This window comes from Patagioenas fasciata, chromosome 8, assembly GCF_037038585.1.
Source record: "Patagioenas fasciata isolate bPatFas1 chromosome 8, bPatFas1.hap1, whole genome shotgun sequence".
NCBI lineage: Eukaryota > Metazoa > Chordata > Aves > Columbiformes > Columbidae > Patagioenas > Patagioenas fasciata.
The window spans coordinates 13,108,268-13,122,120 of record NC_092527.1 but is presented as its reverse complement, the minus strand read 5'-3'; the positions used below and the strand labels follow the sequence as shown (position 1 = coordinate 13,122,120).

At 37.6% G+C, this 13,853-nt stretch overlaps 1 protein-coding gene across 5 annotated transcripts in view; it reads left to right on the top strand.

The window, feature by feature from the left end:
- The window catches only part of GRID1 (glutamate ionotropic receptor delta type subunit 1), a 518,675-nt gene that overhangs the window by 401,022 nt on the left and 103,800 nt on the right, over positions 1–13,853 (top strand). For all 5 annotated transcript variants that reach the window (XM_065843450.2, XM_071811719.1, XM_071811720.1 and 2 more), the window contains one exon: positions 6,903–7,076. In XM_065843450.2, coding sequence (XP_065699522.1) covers positions 6,903–7,076 — 174 coding nt within the window. The remainder of the gene's footprint in view (positions 1–6,902; positions 7,077–13,853) is intronic.

Genomic DNA, 13,853 nt, shown 5'->3' with positions numbered 1-13,853 from the left:
TGATTTTCTTGTACTAACCTGAGCTTGATAACTAGAGCTTTTGAAAAATTATCAGTTGCTTTATTTTGCTTCTGATGTACAATGTTAACCATAAAAACATTTTTTTTAAAAAGTCAGGGACCAGTTTATTATTGGTGAAAACTGGTTTTCAATAAGAAATCTGAAATAAATAGGATGAAGCTATACAAATAGAGTATTACACAGATTCCAAATCCATAGGGAGAGAAAGTGTTCCGTAGTTAGAAAGCAGCTGATATTCTTGTAAACTTTAATTAAAAAATAAAACTAAACCACATTTAACATCTGGAAAAGCATGCCTTTGTATATTTTCTCTTTTCAATACACAGAAAAGATCTTGGTTTGGAGAAGTTGGAGGCAGTAAGCACAGAGAAACTGCTAGAGCAATTGCAGATGTGTAAAGTATTTGGTTAAATTCTCCCCAACTATGATGATAGTTGTCAGAAGAAACCCTCCACATTGAAGGAGGAGGGAGAAGTGGAGTAGGAAGAAAAGGTCTTATAATTTCTGCAGGAGAAGCAATAAAAAGATTTGGAAGAGGACAAATTCCATCGGTGGTGAGGAGCCTTAGAAAGTTTGAGTGCTAAGGGACCTGCAGAGCTCTGAGCCATGTTGAGGTATGTTATACACATCACTTGAATGTGGGTCAAAACTTTTAGACAGCAGTTGACCTTATTCTTCCTTTTTGGACAGAGGACACTTTCCAAATGATGCTGGTGGTGCTGTCAGGAGATGAATTTCTAGATGTTTAGGTGATCAATAAAAATTTCCCAAATTCAACCTGGGTGATCAGTCAGAACTAAATGAAGAAAAATATTATTATGCTCTTTATCTTTCCCTTTCAGAGCATTCGCTCAAAACACATTTCTGTTAATCCTTTTCTGGATTCTGGCTCAATTCTCTGTTTTTGTAAGTCTCTCTTCATCACTGTTTTGCTGTCTGTAGGAGGTGGTTTGTTATATGAGAGAAGAGGAATTGTTCCATTGCCTCTCTCCAGGTGTGACATATTTCCTACTTTCCACTTCTATCCCACAGCTCCTTTGCTCCTGCCAATAATTGTTTTCCTTCCTTTCACCATGTCAGACATGCCCAGTATATCTGTATATTTCTTGATTTGAGAGTCAAACAGCTTCTCAGCCATCATCTGGGCACTTGTTTCTTACTTTCCTCTATGAAATATTTTTCAAAGCTTGAGAAAAATCAGCAGAAAATAGAATAGTAATTATCAGATAAAGTCCATCTCTGCAAACTAGTTTTTCCCCAGGGGTAGCATGTAGGAAGGTGTTAGAAAATACATGATGAACAGTGTTCTTCTAGTACAGGGCTTGTAGAGTAGTCTTGGGGAAACTTAGAAATTCGGAAGGAAAATCCCTGACAAACAGAGTGTTTGTTATTCACTTCTGTTTGGAAAATATTTTTTTTTAGAAATTTCTATGTTATATGCACTTTGAATGATCAACAATTATACCCATGAACCCGTGCAAATTGTTATGGCTTCGTTTTTACTGAGGTAGAACCAGGACTATCTGATAGATTACAATTTTGCTCAGACTTCCTGTACATATGGAAGTGCTAAAAGTTTCTTTGTTTGTTTTTAAGCATCAGTCTGTGTAATGATGCTTGTGTTTACTCTGATAACAAGTTAATAAATCTTTTACGCTTCCCGTGCCTTATTTTTGCTTGAAAAAAAACAGACTTCTTAACAATGGTCTAAGAATGCAATCATGGCAAGTATTCTAAGATCTTTTCAAATTATACAAAAATGCACAGACTAAAAGAAGTCAAAAAATTGAATAGAAATACAAGGAACACACTGCGAAAAATTTCTTAAGATTTAACAAATTACACATTTCAATGCAAAACTTAGCAATTTAGAATTAAAATTTATTCCAGTTTTACTGCAGGTCCTTTATATTTACTACTCTCCTGAAGAAATTTTGCTTCTCTCCTATTGTCTGTTGTCTTCATCACTACACAATTTTTATTTATTTATTTTTTAAAGAATCTATGCTTTTCTTCTATATGTTGGATGTGGGGGAAGCTTCTAACAGCTTCTCACAGAAGCAACCCCACAACCTTGTCATGCAAACCCAGTAGAATTTGCTTGAAGGTAGACATATGCAAGAAACTGCACTTCATGTGTACCTGCATCCTGCTCACCGAAATTCGTAGGGTTCAAAACTGACATAATTCTAATGCTGCTGAATTACATAGAAATGGTCTTAGGTAGGAATTAAGATGAAATGAGATTTAACTTGTTTTATCAGTGAAATCCACATTAAAATCAAGGGTGATTTTTTTTTTTTTTTTTTTTGGTCCAGCTTTTGATAACTGTCATTTTGTGTGATTATTTTTCTTTCCTTAGGAAATTGCTTTCTAGTATGGAATAGTATTCTCTTAAATCAGAGGATATTTTACTGTATAGGTACTTGCTCTGATCTGAGAAGCATTTTGGGACAACCAGTGCAGAGTCCTTATGTCTAGAAATAGATCGAATTCAACTAAATTATGAGTACATTACTGTAGAATTTTTTAGGATCATCAGCTAAAAGGAAGAGAAGTGGTAGAGTGTTGGATGTGTGGGAGGGCAATGAAGATGGGAGTTGGACAGGTGGTCATGCAGACTCATTCTAGAATGTTTTCTGTGCAATGGAAAATAGATTGTGCCCTTGCCTGCAAGGATTGACCTATATATGTATACATATGCATCTGTGTGCCTACTCATGTGGGATGCAGAGAAGCCAGCATATTGTTGGCTGAATAAATTGATCTACAGGGTAAGCTGTCATGAATGTTTTTAAAAAGCAGGTAATTGTAGGATGTTTTCTGGATTTTCAGCAAGTGAACAAGTGTCCCTTTATAGATGTACAGAGTGCATTAAGGGGAATTAGAATAACCTAACAAACACTATCAATCCTAATGTAAAAATTCCATGTGAATCTGTTGGTTGTCTCCATGAGTGTCCTTGTCCTCATTGTCATTCAGTTTAATCCTCCAGTTTTCTTAGGGATGAGCTTTCTGGAAATCTCTTTTGGCTCTTTAAATTATTAATGTCATTAAAATTTATAATTTTCTGTCATTACCTCTAGGAAAATAGAGATTGTAATGTGAAACATAATTGTCTCATTTTGCAATTTGTGTTATGATAGTTGAGCACAACTAGAGCTGATTTAAATATTCCCCTGAGCAATACAGCTAGGTAATACAAACTGACTGAAGTTCTTTGTGTGCAGATAAATAAATAGATAAATGAATTCCCCAAATGACCAATATTTCTGTTCAAATAAACAGATAAATGAATGCCACAATTTTTTGAAGAGTAAACTTTGCCATTAATACGTCACATGAATAGAAAACACAGCACTTAAAGTACTCCTTCGGTGTTGAGAACTACTGCAAGCCTGCATGAATAGTCAGTATCACACTGATGTCTGCCTACCAAAATATCTAAGTGGTCTATGAAATATTGGGAATAGCCAAATTCTTTCCCTTAGTAAAGGAAAAATCCAGGATAAGAACACTTAGATAACATTTTCTATCCCTGGGTGAGCTCTCTACCCTCATTCAAGAAATTCAGTGTTTACAGTCCTGAGTGCAAACTGCTATTGAAGGTGCCAAGCAACAGAGAGTTAGGCTTTTTAACCTTCCTTAAAGCATATCCATCTATATTAATTAAAGATTTACCCCATGTTGCAGTAGTAACATCATGGGATCACAAAAGCCAAAAAGTGGGTGTGTGATATGGAATTTTGCAAGGAATGCTTGCATGGCCAAACCAACTGATAAGCTCTACTTAGAATACATCTTTCATGCATGGTATGAGCGCAATTACTGTGTGCTGGCTTGTGCCATTTAGTGATCCAAGAACAAGATTGGAAATTTGGGATACAGTTATTTGAAAAAAATGCAACAAACCACTCTAGGACCAACCTAAATTATTTCCTTAGTTGTCAGTTTCACAGTGTAAAGAAGATTTTCATATCATGTACAGGAAAGAAAACAAGCTACTTTAAAACAAATAACTAGATGAACAGACTTTAATTGTAAGATCAGTGTGAAATGTTTTTTCCTGTGACTCTAAGGCTTAGAACTATTTCTTGGATATGTGCTGTTATTCTGATGGGTGTAAAAGTAGGAATCCACTTCACATTTACTTATTTTTCCTCTTTGGGGCTTTTTTTTTTTTTTTTCTTGTCTATTTATCACAGTCAGAACACAAGTGATCTTTCTGCATGTGACATTTAAGGTTTCACATGCTGCTAAGCCAGGACCATGAGTTTTCTGGAGTACCCGTGCCAGACAGGAGGAAAAGGTGCAGTCCCGTGACCAGGGAAGCTGCAGCCGGCCTGCTCTGGTGGGGGATGTTGGTGACCTGCTCTTTTCTGAAATTCAGGCTCTCAGCCACTTTGTTCTACCCCTGGACCTGCCTCAGGTGACCTGCAATGCTGCCTGTGGCTGTACCACCCTGTGAATTGGCATAGAAAAGCCCATAGTTGCCTTTGGCTTTTAGAGCACCAGCTCAAAAATGCAGACATAGACCTTTTGTTCCCAGCACTTCCAAGAACAACTTTTTATTCTGTGCTTTTACATTTCTAAAAAAGAATTTTGTTTATAAAAGGAACGGATCATCTGCTGGCATGAGTGTCCATTTAGCTAAAAGAAAAACCAGGAGCTTTGTTCTGCTTGATGTTACATATTGAACTGAGACACTGAAGTATTTTATATACTGTCAGTTTTCCACACAGAAAAAGGCAGCACTTTCAGAGTCAGATTTAGTCTAATTTAGGTTCTGAATTTCCCTTCAGAGGCTCCTGTTTTTCTTCTTTGGCTGTGCAGCAGCTACGATTTTACATTCAGGACTCACTTGATGCCTGTAGTTGAGTACGAAGAAACTGAGTTAATGTGTCTAACATAGTTGATCTCCTACACTACCTTACCTCTGGAAATCCCATAGGGAAAGCAGTTCTGATCTGCTATGTATAGGCTTATGTGTCTCAGGTTAAGCATTTTGGCACAGGTTATGAGATGCCTTTGTAAAGTTCTGCATCACTTGGGGAGGAAACAAAATGTATGTGGTGGACTGAAAGTCTGGTTGATTTGTGATATTTTTTTCTGTTTCTAGCCACTTAGTTTGAGTTTGCCTTCAAGGGACACATCCTAAGGGTTATGAGTTAAAGGTATCCCATAGTATTATTCGGACTGCAGATTATACACGCTGTGGGACTTTAATACCCCTGAGCCCAAGAGAAGAGAAATCCAAGGCAGCAGTGTGGAGGGATCTGTAGAGATTGTGGGTCTCTTTCAGTGTCTCCCTGCTGGGCAACAGGTGCTGCCAAACATTTTCTATTAATCCTCAAAATCTTTGGCTTCTATAAGAATATATTTATTTTCTGTTTTCACGGCACACCAGTTGGTCTGTCGTTAATGCAATGAATTTCACCTTCTGCAAAGTTAAAAATTCATGTTCCTAAAAAATGATGGGAAATTGGCAAAGATGAACTAAATCGAGCCAAAGCTACAGTACTAGTCAACCGTAACAAGTAATTATAATAACCCCATGATCATTTCAATCACAGCTTGACAGAAAAAATGGCAAGAAAACAAAGTATTTTTTTTTCTTGAATGTTAAAAAGATGGGGCCTTGTTCATTTCTGCCGATGACACAACACAAGGTGTGGGGCCTGTTGACTGAGTAAGTACAACATGAGTTATTTGCAGTCCCCTACCCTGTAAAGGGCTGAGCAGCCCTGTGCAGGCTGTGCAATGGGTTGGCCCAGATGTGCAGCTGGTACAGCCAACCTGTGCTGGAGCTGAACTGATATGGGTTGCAGATGCTGCTGGTGGCAGTGGTGAGGAGCTGGGATGCAAAGCTTCTTCCTGTGGAGGAGGTGCCTGGGGATGAGTGCAGCCAGCAGTGCTACCTCCTGTCCTTCCCCACCATGAACTCCTAGTGGGAAGCAACCATCCCAAGCTGTTCTGCTGTTTTAGTTTCAGGATCAGCTAAGCCTTTGGTTTTCAAAATATTTATCCTAGGGGTAAAAAAAACCCCAAAGTTTTGGTTCTGTGGCTTTTTCTTGGATACAAAATACTTAAAGCATAGAGTTGAGTGGGCTTCAGTTGTGATATAAGGGCAGCAGAAGCAGACCCTGGCCCAGGATGGATTAGGAGGCTGACGTGGGTAGGTCTGCAAAGAGTCTTTAGACAGTGCAAAGCCTGAAAAGAAGAGCAGCCTGTCCTTGGGGTCTCCTTATATCTTATCCTAAATTATTCTGTGTGCAGAAACTTGCAGTTCTAATTGTGTCAATCCTTTCCACAAAGTTTCTCCTATTTTTTTATTTCCTAATACAGATAACCTCGAAAGAGTACCTTGAGTCATTATCTAGACTAGTCTTGAGAAATAATCTGCTGTTCTTATGAGAAAAGTACTTTCTTGTAGTGTTGCTCTCAGTTGTAATAGACATATTTCCTAAAGATAGTTACATTTTTTATTTGTTGTTTTGTTCTGAGGATGTAGTGAATATTATTCTATTCTATTCTGTTAAACCAAAACCCGTTCTATATAAATCTGGTTTGAAGGCTCTTGTTTTTTGCTTGGAAACCTATTGAGACCATGTTGGTGCTTTTCTATGAGGAACTATCTCTGCAGTATGTTAGTATTGCCAAGACAGATGGTCCTGTGTTAAACTGTTTTGTTTCAGATGATGCATAAAAAATACTTTGTTGTTATTAAATACAAAATAAGAACATTTGGCCTAGACTAAGCATGTGTGTCTGTAACTTTTTTCTTCTATTGTCTTTTTAAAAACATTTATCCAATAATGTAAGGAATATATTAAATGTTTGGACAATTATATGCTTTTAAAAGACTGTATCTCCATTCACAGGAAATCACTGATAATGAAATATTAGAATTGGTACATAGCGCTCTGGGGAGGATGACAGTTATCCGGCAAATTTTCCCTCTCTCAAGGGACAACAATCAGAGGTGCATGAGGAACAACCACCGAATATCATCCCTGCTGTGTGATCCACAAGAAGGTTATCTTCAGATGCTGCAGGTCAGTAGCTGTGCCCACCAGAAAAGTCCTTTTTAGGAATTTGACATGAAATAGTTTTCTGTGACTGTATTGCCTCAGAGGAAGAATAAAATGAGTATAGATAAATCTGAGAATGTAACCTTTGGTCAACTTTTCCTGATTTTATTATCTATTTTACTTCCTAGAACTGAGTGCTTTAAATGTGATGTTATGTTTATGAAGTACGAGCAAGTTGTTGCACTAAATCAGAGCTGATTTTGCATAATTCATTATCTTAAGAGAAAAAACAAAATAAAAAAGTCCTATTATAGTCTTGTGGTGTTACTCCTTGCTTATTATATTTATGCCCATCAGATATTGTTGTGAAAGAGTTAATCTGTGAGGATAACAGAAGTCTGATAGATATTGGGCTGTGGAGCATTTAATATTTAGTTAAATGGACTGGATCCAGCTGATGTATTCAATCTGTCCCATTTCAATAGTCTCAGGAGTCTCTAGCAGCTGATAATTGTCTGAGTGAGTGAAATATGCACTACTGATTTAAGTTCCAGATTTTGGTAACAGATTTCTCTCTGGTATAAGCAACATCTCAAGATTATCAGATTTTTTTTTTTTTCTTGCAGTAATTTAAATAAAATTTTAGGTGTTATTTCCAAGGATAGCCTAACAATTCAGGAACATACATCTTGTGCTTTCAGTGGGATTCCATGTGTTTCTTGTTTGCTTTAGACATGGTTAAGAATCTCATTTGTATCACTGTTGAAGCTGTTGGATAAAACTAAAAGCTTTAGTGAGACTGAGAATATAAACTTGATTAGAACCTTTTTATTGCATATTTAGTCTTAAACTATGATGGACTGAGTGAAGACAGAGTGTTTGAGCCTGTGAGTTGGCAATCATGGGTACTATGTGTTGGAGTGAGGCTAGAAAGGGCTTGGTTAGGCTGTGGGGAGCGGGATGCTGGCCATTTGGGCTGCTGCAGCCTCATCAGGAAGGTGGTATGGGGTGAGGGGTCCTTCCAGAGGGAACTCATGTGCTGGCTTGGAAGAACTTCTAAAGAGCAAGGTATGAGACCAGAAGAGGTAGGGTGATTATCTAGAAAAAGAAGTGGGAGGTCAAGATTTTCCAAGGAACACGGATGAGGATGTTTGTTTTACTTATTTGTGCCCTGCTAAAAATTTACAGATGCGGAGACTGAAGTCCTCTGAGGGAAGGGTATGGATGTTTCCTCCTTGAAGAGAACCTTTGCTGACTGAAGGTTCTGTCATAGCGGTGCTAAAGTTTAGGAAATGCCAGTCACATGGACTGTAGTTCTGGGCACTGGTCTATTCTTTCTGCACAGGGGAAAGTTTATTTTCATCTCTTGGCTTAGAAAGAAAAGACACTTTTGATTTTTGTAAGTAACTCTGAGGTGCTCTGTAATGAGAGCAAAGGCCACTCATGTCAGAGAACTGAAGCAATTTCTGGTATGTTGAAAAAGTTATCTATCCTGCACCAACAAATCACTCAGTGGTGAAAAAACTTACTTTACAGCAGGATTTTGAGTAGTGTTGTCTATGCTGGTTTATGCATAATTTAATTCAGAGCTTCATCTGAAGGGGTCTGGCAGACATCTCTGAGCAAGTTGTTATTTACTAAAACAATAACTGGTTTGCTAGCATGAACAACCTTGTGCCCTGTTACTAAATTTCTCTGACAAGAATGCTTTAAGAAGGACCTTCTTCCTGCTGATTCCTGAATGTGGATTTTGAGAAGCAAAACATTCTCAGTTTCTGTTTTCCAGAAATATTATACCATCTTAGAAACTGTCTTTAGCAGAATGGAACAGTAATGTTATGATTTGCCCATTAGATCCTTCTCTACAAACATAGAAACCAGAAAGAGATATAAAGTAGTATAGAGTTACAAAGTTCACCTTTTGGAAGTTGATTCCATAACTGTCATGTTCAGCCACACTGGAATGAAGTATCATGAAAAGTGAAGGGCACCTTTGAGTACTCTCAAATTAGATGTCCCCAGTATCTCTTATGTTATGCTTAGGTTTCTACAGATTGAATATAGGACGTTTTTAGCATGTACAGTTACATCTGAAGCATTCCGTAGCTGCACTTTTTTCATAGGCTTTGACAAAACTTCTTACGAAACACCTTGTTGGCATACAGCTCATATTAATTTCCAAGTATGACTGGCATGTTATTAATGGTCCTGCAATTCAGGTACTTCCAATCTTCTATTTCCTTTTTCTCGCTTAAAAAATAGCTTTGACCTTTTGCTATACACAAGCACATCACAAAATTTCCCCCGTTGCCAGAGGCTGCAGTAGCTTCCAGCTCCGTGTTGGGCTGCATGAATCCACCAGAGGCAGTGACCGCCTGCTGGCACCGAGTCCTTGTGTTGCTTTGAAGTAGTTTGATTAACACCACAGTTTGGAAATCCCTGGCTCATTCTCCCTTGGGCAATCTCATATTAATAATTCTTTGTTGTCAAGGTAACTTAGCAGCTATTGTTAGTTAATTATTTATTTAATGACTTTGAAGAAGAATAAGCTAATCTCTGTCAGCCTCTAGCTGTAAATTCTTTTTATGGGAGAATTTAGTGTTTTTAACAAGCTAGTAAAGAAAGAAACATTTGTGTCATGGATTATTAACTTTGTTCTGGCTAAATTAATGAAAATCTTTTTGGAACTATTTTGTTCTCAGTGTGTTTAGTACCATATCCTGGAAAGTTGTTTTTCAGTGGGTGATCATCCCAGTTTGGCATTCTGACAAGGTTTTTAAAGATCAGGCTGTTCTGCAAGCTCATCAAAAAATTCATCTGTTCTGAATGCTTTGTGGAAATCCAATCTTATTCCATCAACCCACTTGTCAAAATTTTGCTCATGCCCTTATTTCTTCTACGTATAATATAGCCAGCTGGGTTTCTGCTTCAACTGGAGAAAAAGCCTTAAAACGTTTCCTGTCTTGGTCATTTTATTTGACTTCAGAGGACTAGCTTTATCTCTTTCTTATTCTTCGTTCCTTTGTGTCCATCTCTCTTTTTTGTTAGTGGAACAGACAGATTAGAATTTGCTGTCTTTCACTCGCAATCAGTATCTTGTGATTAGGGCCATCAGCATTGTCAGTATTGCCTCATGTGGAGAAAGAATACTGAAACATTTCAAGATTTATAGTTAAATCCAGTTAGTACTAGATAGACCTAGTATCTATCCCTGCATGGCATTTGAATGGCGTTTAGTGGGATTACGGCTATTAAACTGTTTAGATTATTTCAGACATATTCTTACAGAGTCAATTTGAAGACATTTTAATGCATAATCTGCTTCATTCCAAAATCTTCCCATTTAAATATTATGTTTGAAGCCTAAAAACTTGATTTTCGATGAAGATCTTTTTTCTTCCATCAGGTTACTTATGATGTGTTCAGACACTCAAAATATTTTTTCTGTTTCTTTCTGAAGAAAGGTTTATCTTTAGAAATGCATTTCCCATTGCAGTTTGCTTCTTCCCATATTTACCATTTTTCTATTAATAAATTCAGTCTATGTGAGTTTATAGTAAAACTTATTGCAAGGACATAATGTATATGAAATCATTTAGCATGCTCCAAAACATATAGTAAGATTAAAAAGGCAAAAAGAAAACCAAAGCAAACTGTGTCACAAAATTAATGAGTCAAACCTCCTTTTTGAAGAATTATTCCAGGCATTGTTTTGACGTATTTGAAGAGAAGACATTAGGAAGTGTGGGAGGGTATCCACCAAAACAGCTGCTCTTCTCCCATGTAAAAATTTCATTCTTTGAAGACTTGACCATCAGATATCTTGTAGGAATCTCTTAGCAGCTGCTCCTACAGGGTTGTGTTTTTATTTGTGAACTATCTTCTTTTCAGGAATGACTGCAATGTTTTGGAGATGTATTTGACTGCTTAAACTTAAGGGCCTGATCCTGCAGTTTTGTCCAATTAAATAGCCTCACTCTCATTTGACCTGTTTACATTGCTGTTATTACACAGCTGGAGGCAGAAAGTATTGATTAATCCTTATTAAACTGTCCACTTCCTACCATAAAGGACTGATGAGCCACATTTTTATTTTCCTTTCGTTACAAACCTCTATTTGCATGTCTCTAGTAAAGTTTAATTTGGACTTTTGACCACATGTTCAGTCACAGTGAAGATGGCTCTGAGTACCACATGAATGAAAAACGTCTATGAACTGACACTACTGCCCATTGCATGGCACCATCTCCCCCTTAAGCCCAATGGCATGTGTTTTATACAGGGTATATTAGTAGAATTGGTTAAAAAATAACCTGTATAATCATGGTTGTCCTCTGGTCATGTGGGATTTTGTGAGCACTCTGGAAACTGAAACCCCAGGTACTTTCTGGAGTGAGCTTTTCCTCTCTGCTCAGGCTACCTCTTTTGACTGCTGGAGTTCTCTATTTGCATAATTATTTCACTGAATTTTTGTTCAGTGCTCTATCAGGGAGCGCAGACAACAGTGTCTAGAAGAAAGGGTCGGTGCCTTTATTTTTTTATTGCCTCTGAAACCTAGTGTGAATCCATATTTATTTATAAATGAGGTAGGGTGAAATTATAATCTTATACTCTGTTTTGCAATTCCAATATTGTCTCTTGTCTTCCTGTCTGACTCTCAATTGGGTTCGGTTTTCTTTATCAAATGTTTCCTGCTAGACTTTCCCTGGACAGTTAGTGTTGGCTGTGCCAAATTCTTGAGACATCTAGTGAGCAAAGCCAACGCCTGCAGCTAACAAGCTCAAGCATTACACGGTAATCCAGATCTTGTGTTATTGTTATCATGTTATAAAACATACTAGTAAGAAAGCATTCTTAATTATGATAAATACTCATAATAAATACCTGAAGGACAGTGAACATTCAGAAAATAGAAACTGTGGGTAGGGAAAAGTGGTGTGAGACATGTAACTCAATAAAAAAGGAAATAAAACTCTAGAAAAGTGAAAAAGAGCTGCTTATTAATAATAAAAAAAAAATATTTCGAGAGCGCATCCTTCCAAAGAAAACTTTGTAAGCCTCATTGTTTGAGATACTTAAAACTAGAATGGGCAAAACACTAAATAATATACTAGTTTAGATTCCTTACTCTCAGAAGGCTTGAATAAATATACAATTGATGGTTTTTTGTGGTTTTAGGAAAATTTTATTCAGGTTTTCATTTGCCTCAGTTGATGATAAATAGTCCTTCAGAACTCTGAAGTTGACATTTCAGTCTTTAATGAATGTTTGGTTTTTCGACTCTGGTTTTCTCATGAATGCCAGACTGCTGGCTGTGATTTTGAGCTCCATGAGCAGTGAAGTATGAGTTTAAAACATAGGAATTCATGCAAAGTCTCACAACAGGCTCTACAAACTAACTTAAGAAAACAGAATAGGTCAAATTTCCCGTCTCTCCACTCAAACAATATCCTTGTAAACACGTGTTATACCATAAGTAAACCATCGATGTTCACCGCTCCTAGTAAGATACACCCAATCATTGGAGACACAAGTGCGTAACTATGCTTGGCAGTACTTGAACTTTGGAAGTTGAAACACAGTTTTAGGGCATGCTGGTGTGTGCGTACGCAAGTACGATGATATCACTCCCCAGGCAGCAAGCATTTCTGCGGCTGGCAGGCTGGAGCTCCTCTTCCATCTGCCTCATCCTTGGAGCTGACTGCTGCGGCTGCTCACAGGGTGATTTTTGGCAGCAGCAAGGTACAGATGCCCAGCTTGGGAATGACTTTTTGAAGCAGTGGCATCTGGGTGTCAGCTTGTTTTCCCAGCTGGTCTCTCCAGTGATGTTGTCTGTCCAGACTTCCAGCTCAAAAGTTGGGGTCAGTCTTTGTGATTTCCTGGGCTTCTCTGAAGAGCTGAAAACTATCTTCATATGTAACTTCAAAAGTAAAATCACTCTGGAATATCTCATGAAATTCACATAAATGACATTTGATAATATGACAGATTGACATTTCCACTCTCGTTGAAAATTTCTACTCTGCCCTACTAGTATATGGTAGATTTTTTTTATTCTTTGCAAAATGAAGGTTCCTACTGTCTGGAATAATACTTAGAAGATATACCAGAACATGTCTAAAATTACTCATGCACAGGGAAAGCTCCAATATATTGGTGAAACAGTCACCATTGTTCTTACAGCAGATAGATCAAAAAGTATCTCATTCACAATACCTCCAGATCTTACAGCTCTCAGCAATGGAGTGAAAGGGGAATTGAAAATTACTGTTGCATCCTGCAAACAGAATAGAAATGAAACACTTTGTTCTGATCTAGGAATTTTGTTATATAGAGAGGAATCCTTGCAGACAGATAGATGTCCTTCCCTCCTCCATTCCACCTGTGAATAGATAAACATGAAATAAGAAATACTCCAGAGCTTGGAGAACCTGAAGTAGCCAAGTACACTGCCTTATTTTTTCTTCTGTCTTGCTTTGCAACCATTTCTGAATGTTGTCTGAAGACTAATTTTTAAATTTAGTGTTTTCTCATGCTTCTGAGAGCACTGGTGGAAACAGAGTCTAGCTGATCCCTGTGGTGTCTCACAAACTCCCTTTGAGGGGTTGTGTTTTTATTCAGAGGGAGTTTGCTAGTTAACTGAGACTTGAAACATGTGTGCAGTTGCAGTAATAATTGTGTACAGGCTTTCCCTGCTGAAGCATTCTTTTTTCCCCAGCACTGCTATTCTGGAGGTTACAGTAAAATCGTGTTGCACGTACAATCTAGTACATATAAAGAGATTTTTCTGTATTAAAAGGA